Source organism: Oryctolagus cuniculus, chromosome 2 (genome assembly GCF_964237555.1).
Source record: "Oryctolagus cuniculus chromosome 2, mOryCun1.1, whole genome shotgun sequence".
Lineage (NCBI taxonomy): Eukaryota > Metazoa > Chordata > Mammalia > Lagomorpha > Leporidae > Oryctolagus > Oryctolagus cuniculus.
In genome coordinates, this window is record NC_091433.1 from 130,492,000 (window position 1) to 130,518,334 (window position 26,335).

The 26,335-nt window shown below is 39.0% G+C and overlaps 1 protein-coding gene across 5 annotated transcripts in view; it reads left to right on the forward strand.

Annotated features, from left to right (window-relative positions):
* The window catches only part of EXOC6B (exocyst complex component 6B), a 738,880-nt gene that overhangs the window by 508,453 nt on the left and 204,092 nt on the right, over positions 1-26,335 (forward strand). For all 5 annotated transcript variants that reach the window (XM_051842763.2, XM_070068946.1, XM_002709766.5 and 2 more), the window contains one exon: positions 22,676-22,817. In XM_051842763.2, coding sequence (XP_051698723.1) covers positions 22,676-22,817 — 142 coding nt within the window. The remainder of the gene's footprint in view (positions 1-22,675; positions 22,818-26,335) is intronic.

Here is a 26,335-nt window from a genome sequence, read left to right on the forward strand (position 1 = left end):
CCTCAACACAGTGCCAGCCCCCCTGACTGATTTCTAAGCTACACATGCACAGGGCACATTCTGGGTGGAGTTAGTTGGAGTGTGGGTGGCAGGGAGGGCGGGGTGGTAATTATCACTATGTTCCTAAATCTGTGTATATGATATACATGAAACTTGTATAACTTAAGAAAAATTTTTTTAAAAATCCATGCAGTCTTAAAAAAGAAAGATGACAAAAGCTGATTGAGTATTGAGGTTAAGCAAATCTAAAAGTTGCACAGAAGAGACTTTGAAGATTGGGTCCATAGAGAGACCTGAGACTATGGAATTTCTGTGTAAACATCAGTCAGGCCTTATATAGGGATGAATAAAAAGATCCAAAGAAGGCAAAACCAATATTGATGCATTGTAATAGAGTTTAAAAAGAAGTCTGATTGAATACCCAAACTGAAATGAATATGGAGAAAAAAGATTGAAGACTTTATTTTTTAATTTTAAGAATGGAATAGAGCATAAGAGATAGGTGGAAAACTGTTCAAATTTCTAAAATGCCTGAACTTATGCTCCTCGACTTACAATTGGGTTATGTCCCAATCAACCTAAGATAAGTTGAAAATATCATGAATTGAAATGTATCTACTGAATATCATAGCTTAGCAACATAGTATAGTGTAGGATATTGGTGGTTATAGCTCATTGTGGTTGCCCTTAATCTCAAGAGAGTCTTGAGTATAAATACCTGGAATACTAGACAACCATTTTCAGATACTAGGACAGCAGGCGATAAAGGATAGTAACTCCTGAGGCATGGCAAACAAATTAAGTATAACTTCAGCAATCTACTACAGGTGCTTTGCCAATGGAGGTACATGGGAGGAAAATCCAGGCAGAATATGGCAGTATGGTTGCGTTAAGAAGAAACGGATTGGAATTTGTAGGAAGACGTGACTGAAATTTTCAAAACAACAGTTTGGTGATAAAGAAGATATTTCATAAGAACAGCACCAGAAAGGTGCTTTAGGATTCCCTTGAGGCTTTGTTTGAAGGATAAGCTATTTTATTTGTAGGGTGAGAAATCCATCAAGTCAGGCAGAAAGTAATTTCTGGGGTACAGAAACTGAGCAAAATTGGTATAACTCACACTAGGGGAGAAGATCAAATTATAACTTGTGAAAAAGAAGGAAAAACTCTATTGAACTCCTAGAACATTAAGTAGAAACACCAAAAAAAAAAAAAAGACTAAAAAAAGACTAGTTGTGGGACTAAAGTAGTTTTTATAACTGGGCCTAAAGTAGTTCTAGATGAAAGGTAATTTCAGCTCGGCACAAATGTGCATACCAATAAACTGTACAATTACAAACTCATCCAAAAGTAACTTAACTATTGCCATAACTAAACCAACACTCTTCACAGAAATTCTGCAACTTACACACAAGTCAGCAGCTTAGCATTCACAATATCCAGTGTTCAACAAAAATTTACTTGATTTTCCAAGTAGGAAGATGTGTCCATATAAGTAAGAATATCAGTCCACAGAAACATCCAAATATGATTAAGTGATGGGATTAGCAGACACACACATACATGCAGGCACACACATAAATGCAAGACACAAGTAAACTGCTGAAAAATAATGACAGAGAAAATCCTAGAAGAAATTAATAAAGCAATAATGATGAAATTATAAAATATTTCTTTTTTAATCAGCTACTATGTCAGCCAAAAGGTAATGAAATGAAATATTTGATGTGCTCAAACAATATAAAATAACTGTCAACAAAGGATTTTACATTTTTTTAAATTTAGTAAATACAAATTTCCAAAGTACAGTTTATGGATTACAATGGCTCCCCCCCCCATAATTTCCCTCCCACTTGCACCCCTCCCATCTCCCGCTCCCTCTCCCATTCCATTCACATCAAGATTCGTTTTCAATTATCTTTATATACAGAAGATCTATTTAGTATATATTAAGTAAAGATTTCATCAGTTTGCACCACACAGAAACACAAAGTGTAAAATACTGTTTCAGTACCAGTTATAGCATTACTTCACATTGGACAACACACTAATGACAGATCCCACATGAGAAGTAGGTACACAGTGACTCCTGTTGTTGACTTAACAATTTGACACTCTTGTTTATGGCGTCAGTAATCTCCCTAGGCTCTAGTCATGAGTTGCCAAGGCTATGGAAGCCTTTTGAGTTTGCCAACTTCGATCTTATTCTGACAGGGTCATAGTCAAAGTGGAAGTTCTCTCCTCCCTTCAGAGAAAGGTACCTCCTTCTTTGATGGCCCCGTTCTTTCCACTGGGATCTCACTCGCAGAGATCTTTCATTTAGGTCTTCTTCTTCTTCTTCTTCTTCTTCTTTTTTTTTTTCCAGAGTGTCTTGTCTTTCCATTCCTGAAATACTCTCATGGGCTCTTCAGCCATATACGAATGCCTTAAGGGCAAATTCTGAGGCCAGAGTGCTATTTAGGACATCTGCCATTCTATGAGTCTGCTGTGTATCCCACTTCCCATGATGGATCGTTCTCTCCCTTTTTGATTCTATCAGTTAGTATTAGCAGACACTAGTCTTGTTTGTGTGATCCCTTTGACTCTTAGACCTATCAGTGTGATTTAATGCTATAATGAGTACTCAAACAGTATATTTCACTTTGTGTTTCTATGGGGGTGCAAACTGTTGAAATCTTTACTTAATGTATACTAAACTGATCTTCTGTAAAAAAAAAAAAAAAAGAAATTATCAATTCCCAACTTGACTCTCACTGGGATTAAACATGACAATAGGTCTGATCTGATTTCATCATCATTTAAAAAAAAATCATCTATTATTTTTCACTTTATGTTTCTGTGTGGGAGCAAACTGTTGAAATCTTTACTTAATGTATACTAAACTGATCTTCTGTATATTAAGAGAATCGAAAATGAATCTTGATGTGAATGGAAGGGGAGAGGGAGTGGGAAAGGGGAGGGTTGCGGGTGGGAGGGACGGTATGGGGGGGAAGCCATTGTAATCCAAAAGCTGTACTTTGGAAATTTATATTCATTAAATAAAAGTTAAAAAAAAAAAGACCCTGGAGGCGCAGGCAGTCAAAGCCAAAATTAACTATTGGGATTGCATCAAATTGAGAAGCTTTTGTACTGCAAAAGAAACAGTCAGGAGAGTGAAGAGGCAACCGACAGAATGGGAAAAAATATTTGCAAACTATGCAACTGATAAAGGGTTGATAACCAGAATCTACAAAGAAATCAAGAAACTCTACAACATCAAAACAAACAACCCACTTAAGAGATGGGCCAAGGACCTCAATAGACATTTTTCAAAAGAGGAAATCCAAATGGCCAACAGACACATGAAAACATGTTCAAGATCACTAGTAATCAGGGAAATGCAAATCAAAACCACAATGAGGTTTCACCTCACCCCGGTTAGAATGGCTCACATTCAGAAATCTACCAACAATAGATGCTGGAGAGGATGTGGGGAAAAAGGGACACTAACCCACTGTTGGTGGGAATGCAAACTGGTAAGGCCACTGTGGAAGTCAGTCTGGAGATTCCTCAGAAACCTGAAGATAACCCTACCATACAACCCAGCCATCCCACTCCTTGGAATTTACCCAAAGGAAATGAAATTGGCAAGCAAAAAAAGCTGTCTGCACATTAATGTTTATTGCAGCTCAATTCACAATAGCTAAGACCTGGAACCAACCTAAATGCCCATCAACAGTAGACTGGATAAAGAAATTATGGGACATGTACTCTATAGAATACTACACAGCAGTCAAAAACAATGAAATCTGGTCATTTGCAACAAGATGGAGGAATCTGGAAAACATTATGCTGAGTGAATTAAGCCAGTCCCAAAGGGACAAATATCGTATGTTCTCCCTGACGGCGATAACTAACTGAACACCAAAGGGGAAACCTGTTGAAGTGAAATGGACACTATGAGAAACAGTGACTTGATCAGCTCTTGTGCTGACTGTTGATGTACAGTGTAATACTTCATCCATTTTAGTATTTTTTCTATTTTTTTGTTCTAGTACTATTGGTTGAACTCTGTAATTAACACACAATTATTCTTAGGTGTTTAAATTTTAACTGAAAAGTGATCCCTGTTAAATGTAACAGTGGGAATAAGAGAGGGAGGAGATGTACAATTTGGGACATGCTCAATCGGACTTGCCCCAAATGGTGGAGTTAGAATCGTGCCAGGGGATTCCAATACAATCCCATCAAGGTGGCATGTACCAGTGCCATCTCACTAGTCCAAGTGATCAATTTCAGTTCACAATTGATCACACTGATAGGTCTAAGAGTCAAAGGGATCACACAAACAAGACTAGTGTCTGCTAATACTAACTGATAGAATCAAAAAGGGAGAGAACGATCCATCATGGGAAGTGGGATACACAGCAGACTCATAGAATGGCAGATGTCCTAAATAGCACTCTGGCCTCAGAATTTGCCCTTAAGGCATTCGTATATGGCTGAAGAGCCCATGAGAGTATTTCAGGAATGGAAAGCCAAGACACTCTGGAAAAAAAAAAGAAGAAGAAGAAGAAGAAGAAGAAGAAGAAGAAGACCTAAATGAAAGATCTCTGCGAGTGAGATCCCAGTGGAAAGAACAGGGCCATCAAAGAAGGAGGTACCTTTCTCTGAAGGGAGGAGAGAACTTCCACTTTGACTATGACCCTGTCAGAATAAGATCGAAGTTGGCAAACTCAAAAGGCTTCCATAGCCTTGGCAACTCATGACTAGAGCCTAGGGAGATTACTGACGCCATAAACAAGAGTGTCAAATTGTTAAGTCAACAACAGGAGTCACTGTGTACCTACTTCTCATGTGGGATCTGTCATTAGTGTGTTGTCCAATGTGAAGTAATGCTATAACTAGTACTGAAACAGTATTTTACACTTTGTGTTTCTGTGTGGTGCAAACTGATGAAATCTTTACTTAATATATACTAAATAGATCTTCTGTATATAAAGATAATTGAAAACGAATCTTGATGTGAATGGAATGGGAGAGGGAGCGGGAGATGGGAGGGGTGCAAGTGGGAGGGAAATTATGGGGGGGGGAGCCATTGTAATCCATAAACTGTACTTTGGAAATTTGTATTTACTACATAAAAGTTAAAAAAATTTAAAAAAAGCTCTTTCTCAGCTGTGGCATTGTCTGCGTATGCAAATGCTGTTGATTTGAGTGTGTTGATTTTATATCCTGCTACATTTCAAAACTCTTCCATATGTTACAATTGTTTCTTGATGGAGTCTTTTGTATAGCCTATGTATAGGATCATGTCATCTGCATATAGGGATACTTTGACTTCCTCCTTCCTGATTTTTTCCCCCTTTGATTTTTTTTTTTTTTTTTTATTGTATAATGGCTCTGGCTAGAACTTCCAGGACTATATTGAAAAGTAGTGGAGAGAGTGGGTATCCTTCTCTGGTTCTGGATCAACGTGGGATTGCTTCCAACTTTTCCCCATTCAATAGGACATTACTCCATGGGTTTGTCATAAATTGCTTTGATTGTATTGAGACTTCTTCCTTCTATTCCCAATTTGCTTAATGTTTTCATCATGAAGGTTGTTGTATTTTGTCAAATGCTTTCTTCATTGTGTTATTATGGTGTATCACATTGATTTGCAAATGTTGAACCATTCAGTCATACCAGGAAAAAATCCCACTTGGTCTGGGTGGATGATCTTTCTGACATGTGTTGGATATGATTGGCTAATATTTTGTTGAGGAATTTTGTGTCTATGTTCATCAGAGAGATTGATCTGTAGTTCTCTTTCTGTGTTGTATCTTTTTTATGTTTAGGAATTAAGGTGATGCTGGGTTTATATAAAGAATTTTTGAGGATTCCCTCCATTTTGATTGTTTTGAATAGCTGGAGAAGAATTTAAGTTAGTTTTATTTTAAATATTTGGTAGAATTCAGTGTAGAAGCCATCTGATCCTGGGCTTTTCTTTGTTTGTGCTGTCTTTATTCCTGATTAGAGTTCTGTCTTGGTTATTTGTCTCCTTAGCTTTTCTAGGTCTTCACAGTTCAATTTAGGTAGGTCAGGAACCTGTCTATTTCTTTCTTTCTATGAATTTTTTTAAAGATTTATTTATTTGAAAGTCAGATTTACACACAGAGAAAAGGAGAGGCAGAGAGAGAGAGAGTGGTCTTCCATCCTCTGGTTCACTCCCAAATTGGCCACAATGCTGGAGCTGTGTCAGTCTGAAGCCAGGGGCCATGAGCTTCTTCTGCGTATGCCATGTGGGTTCAGGGTTCCGAGGAATTGGGCCATTTCTACTGCTTTCCCAGTCCATAGCAGAGAGCAGGATCAGATGTGAAGCAGTCAGGACTCAAACTGGCACCCATATGGGATGCTGGCACTACAGGCAGCAACTTTACCCACTATACAACAGCGCTGGCCCTGTCCGTGTCTCTAGGTTTCCCGTTTTGTTTGTGTTAGGCTATTTGTAGTAATTTTTGATGATTCTCTTTATTCATTATTGTTGTAAGTTTCCTTTTTTATCTCTGATTTTATTAATTTTTATCTTCTCCTTCTTTTTTTGGTTAGTTTGGCCAATGTATGTCAATTCTTTTTATTTTTTCGAAAAACCAGCTCTTCATTTTGCTGATCTCTTGTATTGTTTTATTAGTTTCAATTTTGTTGTTTTCTTCTCTAAATTCAAATATATCTTTTCTCATACTAGTTTTGGGTTTGGTTTGCTGTTGTTTTTCTAGATCCTTGCAATGCATTGATAGCTCATTTATGTGGTGTGTTTCCAATTTCTTGATGTAGCCATCAATTTCTATAAATTTTCCTCTTAACATTGCTTTTACTGTATCCCATAAGTTTTGATATGTTGTATTGTCATCTTCATTTGTTATCAGAAATTTTTTTATTTCTCTTTTGATTTCTTCAATGATTCACTGTTCGTTTTGGAGCATGTTGTTCAGTCTCCATGTGTTTGCATCTGTTTTGGGGATTCCTGAGTTGTTGGTTACCAACTTCATTCCATTGTGATCATAGAATATGCTTGGTATTATTTTGATTTTTTTTGAACTTGTTGACACTTGCTTTATGGCCTAACATGTGGTCAATCTTAGAGAAAATTCCATGCATTAATGAGAAAAAATGTGTATTCTTTGGCTGTGTTGTGGAAAGCTCTGTAGATATCTGTTGGGTCCATTTGGTCTATAATCTCAATTAGGTCTGTTGTTTCCTTGTTGATTTTCTATTTGATCTGTCCATTCCTGATAGTGGGGTATTGAAGTCCCCCATTACTATTGTATTTGAGTCTATATCTACGTAAGTTTATTAACATTTCTTTTAAATAGCTAGGTGTCCTGTAATCAGGTGCATATACATTCATAATAGTCACATCATCCTGTTGAATTGATCTCTTAATCATTTTATAGTGCTTTTCTTTGTTTCTTTTAATAGTTTTTGTGTTAAAGTCTACTTTGTGTGATATTAGGATGGCTACAGCAGCTCTTTTTTGGTTTCTGTTGAAAAGGATTGTTTTTCCATCCTTTTACTTTCAGTCTGCATGCATTTTTGTTGGTGAGATGTGTTTCTTGTAGGCAACAAATAGTTGGGTTGTCTTTCTTAATCCATTCAGCCATTCTGTATATTTTAACTGGAGAGTTGAGACCATTTACATTCAGGGTAACTATTGTTAAAGAACAACTTTGCCTTGCCATATTTCCATTAGTAGTTCTATTTTGGGTAATTTTCTGCCTCCACTTTCTTTCATAGTGATTTTCCGGTTTCTGTGTGTAGCACATCCTTGAGCATCTCTGTAGGGCTGGGCAGGATGTTATAAATTCTTTCAATTTCTGTTTGTATGGAAGATCTTTATTTCAAATTCATTCATAAATGAGAGCACTGCACAGTATTCTGGGTTGAGTTTTTTTTTTTTTTTTTTTGGCATAAGACTTGTAATATATCTCACCATACTGTCCTCGTCTGTAGGATTTCTGATGAGAAGTCTGCTGTGATTCTAATTGAGATTCCTCTGAATGTGATCTGGCATTTCTTTTGTGCACATTTTAAGTTCTTTTCTTTATGTTTTACTGTGAAGAGCATTACTATAATGTGTTGTAGTTAAGATCTTTTCTGGTCATGTCTGTTGGGAGTTCTGGGTGCTTCCTGTACTTTCTCCAGATTGGGCGAGTTTTCTATTATTATTTCATTAAAAAGGCCTTCTAATCCTTTCTTTCCACACCTTCAGGAACTCCCCGGACCCATATGTTGTCTGATAGTATCGTGTAGATCTCCAACAGTGGTTTTTAGTTTTCTATTTTCTTCTTCTTTGTTGTGACTGTAAAATTTATGGAAATTTGTCTTCTAGTTCTGATATTCTTTCTTCTGTTTCACCTATTCTGTTGTTAAGGCTTCCAATTGCATTTTTTTATCTATTGAATTCTTCATTTCTGTTATTTCATTCTGACTTCACTTTAATATCTGAATTTTAAGAAAAAACATCACTTAGTTTGTGAATTTGCTACTGATTGCTAAGTAATCTGATCATTAATTTTCAGAATTCCATTTCTGGCATATCCTCTGTCGTACCCCCACTCGCGGAGGAACGACACCAGACCCTGCGCTGTTCTTTTTCCCCGGCCCTTCCCAGGTTTGCTGCCGCTCCCCCCCGCCGCCCGCCTCCGTGGAGGGGCGGCACCCCCGATGTTTCCCCCGCTTCCGCGGAGGAGCGGCACACCGCTGGCCGGCTCTCTCAGGGGTTCCTCAGATGTTCCTCCTGCATGTTGTCTCTCTCCTCCTTTATAGTCCTCTTCCACCAGTCCTAACTCTACTGGCGTTCTCTCTCCACGCACTGAGCATGCTGCTCTCCCCCAGTCAGGGGCAGGATCAGCTCCTGCAGCTTGTTAGTTGAATTGGTGAGGCAGCTGTGTGGAAGTTGTTTACTCTCTCTCAGCACCACATGGTGGGAGATCAGATGCATAGTGTTAGTCTTAGCAGTTCCAGTAATTTAGTCTAGTCTTGGTTGCTCCCCATATCCTTGATCTCTTCATCTTCCCCTTCTACTATTGAAGTATCTTCCTTATTCTTTTTTAGGTTTCTTATTTAGGGTTCTTCCTTTGTTTTTCAGCATTTGTTTATATTTTTGTCTGGTTGCTTTTCTTTTCTTTTCTTTTCTTTTCTTTTCTTTTCTTTTCTTTTCTTTTCTTTTCTTTATTTGAGAGGTAGAGCCACAGACAGTGAGAAGGAGAGACAGAGAGAAAGGTCCTCCATCCCCAGATGGCCACAACAGACAGAGCTGTGCTGTTCCGAGCCAAGAGCTTCTTCCAGGCCTCTAACTTGGATGCAGGGGCCAAGGACCTGGGCCACCCTCTACTGCTTTCCCAGCCCACAACAGAGAGCTGGATTGGAATAGGGTAGCCGGGACTAGAACCGGTTCCCATATGGGATGCTGGTGCCACAGGCGGAGGATTAACCTGTGCCATAGCAGCAGCCCCTGCTTTTCTCTTTGATTTGTACCTTTGTGGTTTATTGGGATGTCTATACTTTCAGTGAGTACCAAGAGGTGTGTGCTTGATGTAGCCTTTGTGCAAGGTGGAACAAGTATCCAAGGTAAGGCCCCTATGGGTCTTTATAGCTTTCCTCTGATTATCTGGTTGTAGGAGTTTGTTCACTTCTGTTGGTGTTACCTGCTCTTCTCCTCACAGTTGCAGGACACCTCAGTGTTAGTCCCTGGTGTGTTCAGGAGTAGTTCGTACTAATTAATGAATTGTATCTCTAATCTGTGGAGACTTTCCTATAAGCGTGGTTCCCTCTGTTCTGAGCTGCTATGGGTCTGTGTGTTGCGAGTGGGTGAATGGAAGAATCCCACCTACTGGAGCCCAACTCACTTCTCAATGTTCATGGGGGTGGTTCCAAGCTTTCAATAGGCATAGATTCCCCTTGCTGTGCAGCTTGTATGGTGGGGAAGAAATTCTGAATTGTTGTGCCCCTTGTTTTTGGATGGGGTGTGAGGTGAAATGACCCCCGCTATTGCTAGGCAGGTGCACATGAGGCGAGGGCAGCACTCCCCTACTTGCATCCAAAAATATAAACTAAGGAACTAAATGGTTTCCTTCCTGTTGGCTGCAAGTCCAGGTGGGGGGAGGGGGAGAGAGGTGAGGAGGGAGGTGTGTGACCTCCCTATTTGTTCCTTTTTATTTCCTTTTCTCCCCCCGTGTGGAACTTCAAAAGCAGTTCACCAAGCTTTCCCTCCCACTGCTATCGGCAGCTTGGTGGACCCCCAGATTCCCTTTTCACCTGGTCCGCTGAGGGCCAGCACTCACCTCCCCAGGTCAATCCTCCACCGTTTTCTTTTCTTATTTGCTCTTTCAATGGGGACCTGGGCTATCTCTGCTGTTCTCATTGGGTTTCCTGCTGCAAATTTTCCATGTCTTTATTTAAGGCATGTGTCTTCTACCCTTTTTAATTATTAATTTTGCCCTGCATGATTCAGATAATCCTGTCACTATTCTGCCATCTTGGAACAACCTGCTCCACTTTTGATCAACTCCCTGCTTATGTGCCTGGGAAAGCAGCATAGGATGGCCCAACTCCTTGGGCCCCTGCACCAAAGTTGGAGACCCAGATCAAGCTCCTGGCTCCAGGCTTCAGCCTGGCTCATCTCTGGCTGATCCTTGCGGCCTTTTAGGGAGTGAACCAGGGAATGGAAAATCTCTCTCTCTCTCTCTGTAATTCTACCTTTCAAATAAATAAATAAATAAATAAATAAAGCTCTTGGAAAAAAAACCTTTAAATAAAATGAATCACTTTTTAAAAGTTGAATTGTTATATTAATATACAACAAAATGGACCTCAGGAAGAGGATTCTTCTAGGCAAAGATTGACATTTCATGATTATCAAAGGGTGAAATCATCAAGAAAACTTTATAATCTTTAGTATGTCTAAACTCGGTAGTAATTCTTTAAAATGCATGATTTCTTTTTTTTTTTTTTTTTTTTACAGACAGAGTGGACAGTGAGAGAGAGACAGAGAGAAAGGTCTTCCTTTCCCGTTGGTTCACCCCCCAGTGGCCGCTGCGGCCGGCGCGCCGCGGCTGGCGCACTGCGCTGATCTGAAGCCAGGAGCCAGGTGCTTCTCCTGGTCTCCCATGCAGGTGCGGGGCCCAAGGACCTGGACCATCCTCCACTGCACTCCTGGGCCATAGCAGAGAGCTGGACTGGAAGAGGGGCAACCAGGACAGAATCCGGTGCCCCGACCAGGACTAGAACCCGGTGTGCCAGCGCCGCAGGTGGAGGATTAGCCTAGTGAGCCGCGGCGCTGGCCTAAAATGCATGAATTTTACCAATAGTATATTAGTCTGTACTTCACAAAAACTTACCAATAGGTATTATATCTGGATCAAGAAATAGTATAATCTCTTTAAGTGCTTTGGTAGTTGACTTTTGTTCATATAGATAATGTTTACTGACTATCCTAGAGTACCTAAATATAAATGCATTGAGAGAAAGCATGATGTTGGCGATAGAACTATTTGTAAGACCCTGTGTCCCAAATCTCAACCCAGTTTCCTTGCATATTCAAAGTAAGAAGATGATACTTACTTCCCTCACTTTTGCCTTTTCAAGCATTCTGTCTTTATTCTATGTAGTCTGGGTGTGCAGCACTACTATCGCTTTGTAAGGTCTGTAAATGTTATTATGTTTGATATGGAAATGTTCTTACAGATATTTAAGACAGTTTTATAGGACATTTGGTCAGGTTAGGTTTTCTTAAGTTCCAGATTTTTACATTGCCTTCACAATTTTGGCTCCTGGAAAGAGTCTGCTTCATATTAAGATTATTTAGTGAAGAGGCTGAGACCACCAGTTTTTATTGCTTAATGTTTGGTTCTTGTTGCTTGAGACAATGTTTATTCTTTCCTAGAAAGCCTAGAGTAGCCTAGGAATGCAAGGCAGAGTGAAGAATTTGCAAATTTCTAAAATGGCTTTTCTATAATTAGAATAATATTGGACAACGAACACATTTGTTTCTGAAATTATACCTTGGTTTGGAAATGAAGAATTAGCTTGTAGGGAAATAAGGTGGATGGTGACTGGAAGCTAATAAAATGACCCAGTATGCCAGAGTAACATTACATACCACTGAGTATAAGTACATTTGACTCTCTTGTTGGGTTTATTTTGATAAAGACTTGAAGTTTGTTTTGGGTCAGTGTTAGGGTAATAAGATATTTGCTATGTTTAGATGAATAATGGTCAGAAGTATCAAATAACTTGCCCAAAATCATGGAGCTAATAAATGGTGGTGATTAAAACTCAAACTTGGGACCTTTTCTTTTTTTTTTTTTTTTGCTGAAAGCTATCTTATAGTCTGTTTGCTAGGTCAGCTTTCATTCTCCTTTGCAATTCGTAGTGCCCACTGAAACAAGCCTTTCAAATGCTATCTTCTAAGACTTCAGTCTTATCAGGGTGTTTAGCTCTTTGTTTTTTGCAGCATTGCAGTGTTATTTTATTGGGCCCTGTAAGGGTCTAGATATCTTGGTCTGGATAAGAATGTTAGGTCATAAGTTTAAAAACTTGCTCCAGCAGAGTCTCAAGATGTTTTTTAGATTTATTTATTTTATTTGAAAGTCAATGTTAGAGAGAGAGAGAGAGAGAGAGAGAGAATCTTGAGATCATGTACTCACTGTTCCATTCCCCAGATGGCCTCAAGGGCCAGTGCTGGGACAGGCTGAAGCCAGCAGCCAGGAACTTCATCTGGTTCTCCCATGTAGGTGGCAAGGGCCTAAACTATTGGGCCTTCTTTCGCTGCTTTACCAAAGCCATTAGCAGGGAACTGGATCATAAGTGGAGCAGCCAGGATATGAACTGGCACCCATATGGATGTTGGCGGTACATGTGAAAACTTCACCTGCTATACCATAATGCCATCCCCAAAGTTTCAGGATTTTTTTTTGACAGGCAGAGTTAGTGAGAGAGAGAGAGAGAGAGAGAGAGAGAGAGAGAGAGAAAGGTCTTCCTTTCCATTGGTTCACCACCCAAATGGCTGCTACGGCTGGGGCACTGCACAGATCCGAAGCCAGGAGCCAGGTGCTTCCTCCTGGTCTCCCATGCGGGTGCAGGGCCCAAGCACTTGGGCCATCTTCCACTGCCTTCCCGGGCCACAGCAGAGAGCTGGACTGGAAGAGGAGCAAAACTGGGACAGAATCTGGCACCCCAACTGGGACTAGAACATGGGGTGCCAGTGCCACAGGCGTAGGATTAGCCAAGTGAGCTGTGGCGCCAGCCAAAGTTTCAGGATTTTAAGAGCTGGCACTTGAATTACCACAGCCTTACCTGTTTGGGCCTCCCCTTTCTCTTGGATAATGTGATAATCCTCTGTTATTCTCTGAAACTTTGTATACACAGAAAATGTCATGGCTGAGAAAGAACTTTTAAGAACATTCCCATTCAAAATAGCTCCAAAAGAATCAAATACCTTGGAATAAATTTAACCAGGGATGTCAAAGACATCTATGATGAAAATTATAACACTAGAGAAAGAAATAGAAGTCATTAAAAAAATGGAAAAATCTTCTGTGTTCATAGGTTCGAAGAATCAGCATCATCAAAATGTCTGTACTACCAAAAGCAATTTATAGATTCACTGCAATCCCATTCAAAATACCAATGACATTTATTGCAGATCTAGAAATAAATGATGCTAAAGTTCATATCGAAACACAAGAGACCCCAAATAGCTAAAGCTTTTTATAAAACAAAAACAAAGCCGGCGCCGCGGCTCACTAGGCTAATCCTCCACCTAGCGGCGCCGGCACACCGGGTTCTAGTCCCGGTCGGGGCACCGGATTCTGTCCCGGTTGCCCCTCTTCCAGGCCAGCCCTCTGCTGTGGCCAGGGAGTGCAGCGGAGGATGGCCCAGGTGCTTCCTGGCTCCTGGCTCCTGCCATCGGATCAGCGCGGTGCGCCGGCCGCAGCGCGCCGGCCGCGGCGGCCATTGGAGGGTGAACCAACGGCAAAGGAAGACCTTTCTCTCTGTCTCTCTCTCTCACTGTCCACTCTGCCTGTCAAAAAAAAAAAAAAAAAAAAAACCACAAAGCTGGAAGGGCTGGTGCCGTGGAGTGGTGGGTAGAGCCACTCCCTGCAGTGCTGGCATCCATATAGGCACTGGTCCAAGTCCCGGCTGCTCCACTTCTGCTCCAGCTCTCTTCTATGGCCTGGGAAAGCAGTAGAAGATGGCTCAAGTACTTGGGCCCCTGAACCCATGTGGGAGACCTAGAGGAAGCTCCTGGCTCCTGGCTTCAGATGGCACAGCTCCAGCCATTGTGGCCAATTGGGGAGTGAACCAGCAGATGGAAGACTTCTCTCTCTCTCCCTCTAGCTCTCCTTCTCTCTGTGTGTAACTCTGACTTTCAAATAAATAAATAAATCTTAAAAAAAAAAAACACAGAAAAACAAAAACAAAGCTGGAGGCATCACTACACCTGATTTCAAGACATACTACAGGGCAGTTATAATCAAAATAGCCTGGTACTGGCACAAAAACAGACTTGTAAACCAATGGAACAGAATAGAAACTCCGGAAATCAATCCATGCATGTACAACCAATTTGTTTTTGAGAAGAAGACAGCATCAATCCCTGGATCAAGGACAGTCTCTTTAACAAATGGTGCAGTGCAGAAGTATAAAACTAGACCCCTATCTTACATCTTACACACAAATCCACTCAAAATGGATCAAAGACCTAAATCTATGACCCAATACCTTCAAATAATTATTAAACATTAAACATTGGCATAGGCAAAGAACTTCTTCAAAAGTCTTTGCCCAGGCACAAAAGCACAGGCAATCAAAGCAAGGGGATTACATCAAATTGAGAAGCTTCTGTACTGCAAAAGAAACACTCAGCAAAGTGAAGAGGCAGTCGACAGAATGGTAGAAAATATTTGCAAACTATACAGCTTTGTTTTTGTTTTATAAAAAGCTTTAGCTATTTGGGGTCTCTTGTGTTTCCATACGAATTTTAGCATCATTTATTTCTAGATCTGCAATAAATGTCATTGGTATTTTGAATGGGATTGCAGTGAATCTATAAATTGCTTTTGGTAGTACAGACATTTTGATGATGCTGATTCTTCGATTCCGGTTAACATCCGGAATATATAAAGAGCTCAAGAAATTCAACAATAAAACAATCTAGTTAAGAAATGGGCAAAGGACTTGAACAGGCATTTTTAAAGATAGCAAATTCAATGGCCAACAGACACTTGAGAATATGCTCAGGATCATTAGCCATCAGGGAAATTAAAATCAAAACCAGAATGAGGTTTCACTTCAGTCCACTTAGAATGGCTCTCATATAGAAATCAACAAATGACAAATGTTGGCGAGGATGTGGGGGAAAAGTTACGCTCGTCCACTGTTGGTGGGAATGCAAACTGGTGCAGTTACTGTTGAAAACAGTATAGAGATATCTAGGATATCTGAATATAACCTACCATATGATCCAGCCATCCCTTTCCTGGGAATTTACCCAAACCAAAAGAAATCAGTATATGTAAGAGTTATTTATATTTCCATGTTCATTGCAGCATAATTCACAATAGCTAAAATATGGAATCAATCCAGATATCCATCTACTGTTAACTGGATAAAGAAATTATGGTATCTGTACACCATGGAGTACTACTCAGCTGTAAAAAAAAAATGATATTCTGTCTTTTGCAACAAGATGGTCACACTTGGAAACCATTGTACCTAGTGTCATAAGCCAGTCCCCAAAAAATAGATATGGTTTGTGTTCCTTGATCTGAGGTAACAGATAGTGTACCTGAAATGTAATATAATAGAGTATAATAGACATATTGAAAATTGATGATTGTGTATAGCCCCTGTGTCTTCCATTGAGGGATAGTAGTTTTTTTTGTTTGTTTATTCTCTTCATAGTACTTGTTGAACTCTCAGAGGAGGATTAACTATACGATCATTAAGTACTGAGAGTAGATCATTGTAAAAATTAAAAGTGGGAATCTGAAAGGGAGGGGAGGAAAGGGAGTGTGGGTGGGAGTGTGGGAAGGTAGTGTTTCTAAGACATTATTGTATATTTTATATACAATAAATATATGAAACTTGTATAACTTAAAAAAATTTTAAAACAAGAGTAATATTAACTTTTTAAAGGTGATTATGAGAATTAAGTGATGTGACATATCAGTTGTCTAAGTATAGTATATCTGGTATATAATAATGCCTAAGAGATGAGAGTTCTTTTCTCTTTTCCTTGGTTTCTGATCTGCTTTGCTACTTTTGGACATCCGCTTTAGTCTTGCCTGTTCCTTCACTCTATTCCCACTCTCCTTGTTGAAAAACTGTTGAGAGTCTCACAGCTTTGATCTGCCTCCTCTCAGATTTTTCATTAGGTATAGCCTGACAATTGTGTTGAACCTTACTCCTCCTTAGAGGTGTCTCTCTCAGGCCACAAGTAGGTTTAATTGAAAGCCAGACATTTAATGTGGACGTTTTTTATAATGGGATGCATTTTTAGGATTCTTTATGTGTCTATTGCCTCTTTCCGACTTTGTCTCTAAATTACTCCCTAATTTATTTCTATTCATTGTATTAAATCATTCAGAGTGCAGATCATCAGAAAATATAGACAGATGTTTTTATGTACATGACAGATATTCTTATTTACATGAGAAATCATTTTCAGTGGACAGTGTTGTGGCACAGTGGGTTAAGCAGTTGCTTATAATGTTTGCATTCCATATTGGAGTACTGTTTTGAATCCCAGCTGGCCCACATCCAATCCAGCTTCTTGCTAATATGCTTGGGAAGGCAGCAGGTGATGGCACAGGTGTTTAAAGTGGGCTCCTGGTACCCATGTAGGAGACTCAGATGGACTTTCTGCTCCTGGCTTTGGCCTGTCCCAGCCCTTGTTCTTGTCATCTGAGGAGTCAACCAATGGATAGAGGGTAGTATCTCTCTCTCTCTCTCTCTCTCTCTCTCTCTCTCATATTCAGGTTTTCAATAGCAAAAAATAAATCTACTTTATGAAAGAAACATTTTCAATGTTTATGCTAAAATTGATCATTATTTGTTACTGTTCTTTTATACTACAAAATATTATTTTAGTCAAATAAATATAAATTTTGACAATATTCAATTGTACAAGGAAGCAGACATAAAAAGCATATCTTATTTAATTAATACAAAAATTTGTATTAGTTCTCAGAGCTAGTGATAATATAATGAAGTAATACTCTAAGAAATATCTGGGGACAGTATAAATCAGAACTCTAAGTTGGAAGAGCTGTTTATCATTAGATATTTGAGAGAATGGTTTCAATGTATTTTCCTCATCATATATACACATATACATTGTGAGTCACAATATTGATATTCCTCATCCTAGTAGGTTCTAAAAATAATCCTAAAGGAATGATTCAAAAGATGCAAATTTAGGAATTGATTATCGAAATTTTTTTTCATTTTCATTTAAAGCCTGCTACTTTTGAGGGATGCCTTGGACCAGTGAAACATATTAAGAAAACATAAAAGGGACACTGGAGTCAGATTCTGATATGTTCATTTTCTAGTACTAGATCTATTTTATTTACTGTGTTTCTCATATTTTTGAAAAACAGAAAACAATAAACAACTTAAACATCCAACAACAGAAGACCAAATGAATTATATAACATATTTCCCAAAAGGGTACTGTGGAACACTTGAAGGATTAAACATCTAGTCTGCATTACAATTAAAAATCTTTACATTCTTAATGTTAAACTGGGAAAACATGTTGCAGAAGCACATGCCATATGATGTTATAGAAAATTTCAAAACATGTATAATAATAATACTGTATATTTTTTCTGGTTATAAGCATGTCATAATAAAATACCAAAGGGATACCCTCATTCATAATGTTTATCTCTGAGGAGAGAGGAGGAAAAGATCAAGGGTATCACATAGAGAGACTTAAACTGTGTTTGTAATGTTAAGCGGACACATAAGTGTTCATCCTATGATTCTGTATGTCTTTTTAAGAGGCTGAACTATTTCATAATTTCAAAATAGGATTCACTGGCTACCTTGAGTACCTAGACTTTTCAAAATATTTTTCATACTATCTTTCAGAATAAATGATAAACTATACAAAAATAAAATCGATATAAATCTTGATGTAAATCTAGACAAAAGTGGATATATCTTCTATGATGTGTAACTTGGACCTGGGCGCTAGGATTTAATTTACAAAATATAAAGTATTTTGAATCCTTTAAAGGAGATAATAGAATATTAATTTTTTCCTGTTTACTAATTTTATTTTTAAATAAATTTATTTAAGGTATATTCATTTTATATATTAGATATATATATATACATATTTAGGAAGATAATGATGCTTCCCACCCACCCATGCTCCCACCCTTCCTTGTCCTTCCTCTCCTATTCCCTCTCTTAATTTTTACAGTGATTTACTTTAAGCTTATTTTATACTAATAAGATTAATCCTACACTAAGTTCAACAAATAGTTAGAAGAAAAATTCATTTTTTTAGCTCCTGTGTCAAAGATTAATTGGTTATATATATGTGGATTGTTTTCTGGGGTTTCTATTCAGTTCCGTTGGTCTGCCCATCTGTTTTTTTGCCAGTCCCAGGCAGTTTGACAAGAGACAAGGGCTGTAAACAATCAGCAAAGTTCAAAATGTCAATTTTGCTTCTATACATTATATTTTTGGTACTCTCTCAGTTACCACAGATTAGGGAACTGGCGTATTTCACTAATTATAATGGTTTCCGTTTGCATCATTTTGTTGCAAAAGACAGGTTGTCATTCTTTTTTACAGTTGAGTAGTATTCCATAATGTATATATACCACATTTTCTTTATCTACTCATCTGTTGATGGAGATCTGGCTTGATTCCATATCTTGGCTATTGTGACATGAGCTGTAATAAATATAGGGATACAGATAACTCTTTTGTATGCTGATTTCATTTCCCTTGGGAAAAGCTCCAGGAGTGGGTTAGATGGTTCATATGGCATACTTATTTTCAGCTCTGTGAGTTATCTTCATAATGTTTTCCACAATGGCTGTATTAGTTACATTCACACCAACAGTGGATTAGGGTGCTTTTTCTGCACGTCACTGCCAGCATTTATTTTCTGTTGATTTCTGTATGGCAGCCATTCTAACAGGTGAGGTCAATCCTGATTGTGGTTTTGATTTGTATTTCCCCAGCAGATAGTGATCCTCAGTATTTTCTCAAATGTCTGTTGTCCATTTGAATTTCCTCTTTAGAAAAATGCCTGTTCATGTCCTTTGCCTGTTTCTTAACTGGATTGCCTGTTTTGTTGTTCTTGAGTTTTTTGAGCTGTTTTATAGATTCTGGATATTAATCCTTTATAAATTTCATAGTTTGCAAATGTTTTCTCCCATTCTGTTGGTTGCCTATTCACTTTACTGTTTCTTTTGCAATGCGGAAGCTTCTCAGCTTAGTGTAACCCATTTGTCACTTTTACCCATTTGTCACTTTTGACTTAGATTGGCTGTGCTTCTGGGGACTTTTCCAAGAAGTCTTTGCCTATGCCAATGTCTTCCAGTTTCTAGTAATTTGATGGTATCAGGACACAGGTTTACATCCTGGAACCATTTTAGTGGATTTTTGTGTAGGTATAAGGTAGGGATCTTCCTTCTTACTTCTGCATGTGGCTATCTGGTTTTCCCAGCACCATTTTTTGAAGAGCCTATCCTTGCTCTAGGGATTGATTTTAGCTCCTGTGTTAAAGCCTAGTTGGTTATAGATGTATATATTGATTTCTGGGGTTTCTATTTTGTACCATTAGTCTATCCATCTATTTTTTGTTTTGCTTTGTTTTGCCAATACCAAGCTGTTCTGTTTATAACTGACCTGTAATATGTCTTGAAACCTGGTATTGTGATGCCTCTGACATTTTGTTGTATAAATTGCTTTAGCTATTAGCTAAAGCTTTAGCTTTAGTTCTTGTGTTTTGTATCTAGATCCACAGAGAATGTTGTTGGTATTTTGATGGGGATCACATTGAATTTGTAAATTGCCTTCAGTAGTATGGACATTTTGATGAATTAATTCTTCCAATCCATGAACATGGAATATTTTTCCTGTTTGTATGTGTGTCTTCTTTTTCTTTCTTGGATGTTTTGTAATTTTCATTGTAGAGATCTTTCACCTCTTCGATTGAATGTATTCCATGGTATATAGTTTGTTTTGTAGTCATTGTGAATGGGGTTGATCTTAGAAGTTCTTTCTCAGCCATGCTGTTGTCTTTGTATACAAAGGCTGTTGATTTTTGTGTGTTAATTCCATATTTTGCCACTCTTTTATGATAGTCTCTTAGTGGAGTTTTCTGGTTTTCCCATATATAGAATCATGTCATCTGCAAATAAGGATAACTTAACTTCCTCCTTTCCAATTTGTATTCCTTCAGTTTGTTTTTCTTTCCTAATGCTGTGGCTAAAATTTCCAGGACAATATTGAATAACAGTGGTGAGAGTGGGCATCCTTGTCTGGTACTGAATCTTAGTGGAAATGCCTCCAACTTTTCACCATTCAGTAAGATGCTGGCTGTGGGTTTGTCATAGATTGCCTTGATTATGTTGAGGAATCTTCTTTCTATATCCAGTTTGCTTGAGGTTTTCATCATGAAAGGATACTGGAGCCTGAGATGTGTTGAGAGGCTGGGGGTGCCTCACAGTCCTGCATGGATGCTCAGCCCCCTGTCAATCCTTCCAGCCAGACTTAAAGTTAGTGGGAAATGTACATTTTTCCCTCTGGTAACATCCCTGGTTTGCACACATGCATAAGAGCTTCCACAGCTGCTACTCATTTCAAAGTGGCTCCTTCTTTCTGCCCATTGCCATGGACGCAAAGCTGAGCTGCTCAGCCACTACTGTGTCTAGATGGCATGTTGTCCCCTCCAGCCGCTGGACATGTGCACACGAGCTGCCACAGCTGCTACTGATGTCAAAATGGCACCATCTCCCAGCCCATTGCCTGGCACTGATGTAGGGTGTTGGGAAGAGAGAAACGTGTCCTTTTATTGCTGGGTTAGGCAGGTGTCTTCTCTCCCTCAAGGCTTCAAGCTGGACTCAAAGACAGCATAATCTGCTGGGTTCTCCCTTCGGCAATATTGTCAGTGGCACAGGCCCCTTTGGTCTGCTCTCCCCTCGCTCTGCAAAGCTGGTGCTTCCTCCAGCTCTCAGCTGTGGTGGTCATGTGTTGTGTCTGCGCTCATTGTTCCACGTCCACACCTTCCATGCTGATCCTGGTGTCTCTCTTCCTTCTGTAGAATTTCCACTGCAGATTTCTCTCCAATTCTCCCCTGGGAATGCACATTCTCCACTTTTTTGCTTCTATTTTCCTCTAGCCTAATACAGTATGTCCTTTCTCTATTCTGCCATTTTCAAATCTCCAATATTATTTTTTAAAGATTTATTTTATTTATTTGAAAGGCAGAGTTATGGAGACAGATAGGGAGAACCAGAGAGACAGAGGTCTTCCATCTTCTGGTTCACTCCCTAATAGGCCACAATAGCCAGGGCTGGGCCAGGCTGAAGCTAGGAGCCTGGAGCTTCTTCCAGGTCTCCCATGTGGATACAGTGGTCCAAGGACATGAGCCATCTTCTGCTATTTTCCCAGGCACATTAGCAGGGATCTGGATCGGAAGTGGAGCAGCCAGCCAGAACTCGAACTCGCACCCAGATGAGATGCTGATGCTGCAGGTGGCAGCTTAACCCACTTTGCCACAATGCCAGACCCTAAAATATTCATTTAAAAACACGTTTTAAAAATTAGCTTGGAGTTATATTCATAAATCTCAGCATCCTCAAAGAAAATTAAATTAATTATTTTATTTACATTTCTAAGTAACCATTTTGTTTTAAATCGTTCTTTTCATTTTATGCATGTTAAGCACAAAGCAGCAAATACTGGTTTCTAGATAAAATAGGGATTATCATTTACATTTCTTTTTTAATAATTAATTTTTCAGGGAAAAGCTTTTTAAGGTTTATTCTCTGGAATATTCTTTTTCAGTTTACTGAAGATTTTGAATATTGTTTATCTACTGTCAATTTAGGGGTAAAGGTGCTTCTTGACTAAACAGCTTGGCTGTGTGAATTTCAGCTTGGGGTTATGACTACTATGCCTGATTGTTATGCCAATATTGGAGATGCTTGCTATCAGGTGCTCTGATTCCACGATTATTTGAATGTAAGGATATCAAGATGGGGAGTTTCTTAGACAAATTCTTTATTATTGATATTAATTTTATTTATATAAAAAGAATAGCTTTCATGTATTTCGTATATACAATTTTCAGCAAGTATGACTCTTCCACCCTTCCCTTCCCTTCCTCCCTCCTTCTTTCTTTGTAGTTTCTTTTTAATTTTTATAATAACATACTTTCAGTTTACTTTATAATCAGAGGCTTAATCCTCCACCAAATAAAGAATTTAACAAATAGAAAGTAAAAACAAAACAAAACACTGTTCCTCAAGAGGATAGACAAGGGCTATAAATAATCATCAAATTTCAAGATGTCAATTTCACTCGTCACCTTTTTTGTACTCATAAAGTGATTTTAATGTTTGCTGGAATTTCATTTTAATCCATTAACCTTGTGGTATACACTCTTGTATTTCAGGGAAAGGTGGCTCAGACAGCATGTATGTCAGCTTGCAAGCATTTAGCCACATCCTTGATGCAGCTTTTGCTGGAAGCCGAAGTAAGGCAGCTTACCTTGGGAGCATTGCAGCAGTTCAACTTGGATGTCAGAGAATGTGAACGTAAGACAGTGAATCATCCCTTTGCATTTTTTGTCTTAACTCCATACTTATTACTATGAAAAAATTAATTTTAGGTCTGTAGGTTCCTTGTTCCTTATGGAGACAAAGTATATGTAGGTGACAGAGATAACTTGCATGACATCTAGACATAGAGGCTGTCAGTCAGCTAATTTGAGGACCTGGTAGTACCTCCACGTGAGTTTAGAAAACAGATTATCTCTGGCCACAAAGAATTTTGTAATCAGAGAGGGATATAAGGCAGACATGCATTTCATAGACATCAAAGAAAACCTGATTAGTCCAAAGATGTCAAGAAAATGCAATTCTCATCCATTTCCCTTTTTAGTCTATTTTAAGACAAACTACATATTATCTGCAAACTCTTCCTTAGTCTAAAGAACAAGGGGTATGTGCATTTATCAGTCAGAGATGTTTGCTGTCATGGGAAACAGAAAACTTTAGACGAAGTGGTTTAAACAGATAAATTTTATTTTTCTCAGGGGCAATCAGGTGATGCATTGCTTTAGATTCTCAGTAGCATCGTTATGGACCAGGCCCTTTTGTTTCTTCTCTTCTGCTGTATTTAAGAGTGTGAACTTTTCATCCACATATGAATTATAGTCAGATATGACTCACATTTAATACAGGAAAGGGGGCCAGCCTTACCTCTTCCTTTTTTGTAGCAAAATTAAAGCCTTTTCAGGGGACCCCTAGCTAGCTTCGTTGTCGGTCTCGTTGATCATGTACCATATGGTCACTTGTAGCTCTCAGGAAGGCTGGGAGATTGAGTATCTTATAAAATGAGACAGGAGCATTACTATTATAATTGATTCATCATGAATGAACACTTTGGGACTGAACATAAATTCAGCTTTTTAGGAAGGAATGTTGTGTTGCTCACTGTGCTATCAGTGAGAAATGAAAATGAGCAAAGAATAATAAAACTCCTGAAATGTTTTTCTACTTCCAAGAAAGTTAAAATAGTGGAAAATTATGTCAGTCTGCTAACATTACTGTCCCATATTTTTTAATTCATTAATTAAATTTTTTAGTTATCTTTAATACTTGTACAGTTTTTATGGGGTAAGCTGGGTCATATGGTAGTTCTATTTTTAGGGTTTTTTTTTGTGGAATTTCCATACTGCTTTCCATGATGACTGTAGTAATTTGTCTTCCTACCAACAGTGTGTCAGGGTTCCCTTTTCTCCACATCCTCACAAGCATTTGTTATGTTTTGTCTTTTTGATAACAGTCATTCAGACTGGAGTGAACTCCTACCTCATTGTGGTTTTGTTTTGCATTTCCCTGATAGATGTTCATATCAATAACTTTTTCGTTTATTTGTTGACCATGTGTATTTCTTCTTTTGAGACAAGTCTATTTAGATCCTTTGTCCATTTTTTTCTTTAAGATTTATTTATTTGAAAGGCAGAGTTACGAGGAGAGGGAGAGAAACAGAGACCTTCCATCTGCAACAGTCAGGGCTGTGCTAGGCCAAAGCCAAGAGCAAGAAACTGCATCTGGGTTTTTCATGTGGGTGGCAAGAACTGAAGTTTTTTGCTATAATCTATTGTCTCCAAGGTACATTAACAAAAAGCCAACAGATAGGAAGTGGAGGCAGGACTCCATCCCAAGCGCTCTGATAAGCGATGCAATGTCCCAAGTGACAGCTTACCCAACTGCACCACAGTGGTCACCCTCCTCACCTCAACCTCATCCATTTCTAAACTGTATTATTTGGTTTTATTTGTTGTAGGGTTTTCTGAGTTCCCTATAAATTTAATAGTTCCTTAAAAGTCTCAGAATATATCTGTTCATTTTTATTATTAAAAAAGTACTTTTTCCTTCCTTTTTTGTCTCACTAGGAAATTTCAAAAGGCCTATCTTCAAGTTCTGAATTTGTTTTTTCTGCTTGTTGTCATCTATTGTTTTGTCAACTATATTTTTTGACTTTTTATTTCTAAGTTTTCTGTTTGTTCTTTTTTAAGATTTCTCTTTTCTGAATTTCCATTCATATTATACATTGCTTTCCTGATTTCATTAAACTGTCTACATTATCTTGTAAGTCTCTGAACATCCTTTTACTCATTCTTTTGAATTGTTTGCCAGGTACTTCATCATTTTCCTTTTCTCTGGAGTCTACTACTAAAAAATTATCATGTTTCATGGGAGCATCATATTGCCTTGCTTTTTCATATTTCTTGGGTTTCTAACTTTGATATTTGTGCATCTGGTAGATTAATTGTTTCTGTCGCTTTTAACAAGTATCTTTCACAGAGAAAGGCTTTTTCAAGAAGCTGTGTCTTCTTGGTTTGGTAGTCTATTTTGGCTTTATTTTTAGCTGGACACTGTAATATAGACGCCTGTTTCTTCTTCCACATGAATTGGTAGCAGTAGCAGTGGTGGTGTGGATACTTCTCTAAATCTCAGCATAGGCACATGAGTCTTAGGGGGGACCCATTTGGTGAGGTCCAGTCTGCTGTGACTGGGGCCATGGGAGCACTGACCTGCAGTCCCAGAGTGGATGCTCAGGCACTGGCATTGGCAGGGGCATGGCCAATGTCAATGTCCCAAAGTCTGTCAGGACACACAAGTCCTGATGATGTCAGCCCCAGGTTTTTGGGCAGTGTCTTGGCACTCACCTACCTCACTCCCGCCACCTACCCCACAAAATAGATGTAGACCCACTGGTGATATAATGTTCAAAATGTAATGTGTTCAGTTATTTAGAAGACATAATGACATGGATGTTTTGGCACAGCAGGTTACCTGCCACTTGGGAGGCCCACATTCCACATCAGAGCATCAGTTCAAATCCTGGTTATTCCACTTCCCTGGTCCAGCTCCCTGCAAATGCACCTAAGAAGCAGTGGGTGATGGCCAAAGTGTTTTAGTCCCTGCTACATATGTGGGATACCTGGATAGAATTCCTGGCTTCTGGCTCCTGGCTTCAGCCTGGCCCAGCCCTGGCTCTTACAGCCATTTGGGGAGTGAACCAACTGATGGAAGTGCACGCTCTATGTGTGTCTGTGTTTGTGTGTCACTCTTTCAAATAAGTAAGTAAACATTTAAAAAAAATTTATTTGAAAGGCACAGTTACAGAGAAAGAAAAGAAAGGGAGAGACACCATCTTTTTTTAAGAAGATTTTATTTATTTATTTGAGAGCTAGAGTTACACACAGTGAGAGGAAGAGACAGAGAGAAAGGTCTTCCATCTGTTGGTTCACTCCCCAAATGGCCGCAATGGCCGGAGCTGCACTGATCCAAAGCCAGGAACCAGGTGCTTCTTCCTGGTCTCCCATGCAGGTACAGGGGCCCAAGGACTTGGGCCATCTTTCACTGCTTTCCCAGGCCGCAGCAGAGAGCTGGATTGGAAGAGGAGCAGCTGGGACTAGAACTGGCGCCCATATGGGATGCTAGCGCTGCAGGCAGAGGATTAACCTACTGTACCATGGCACTGGCCCCCAGAGAGTCTTTCATCCACTGGTTCACTCCGTAATGGCCAGGTCTGTGCCAGG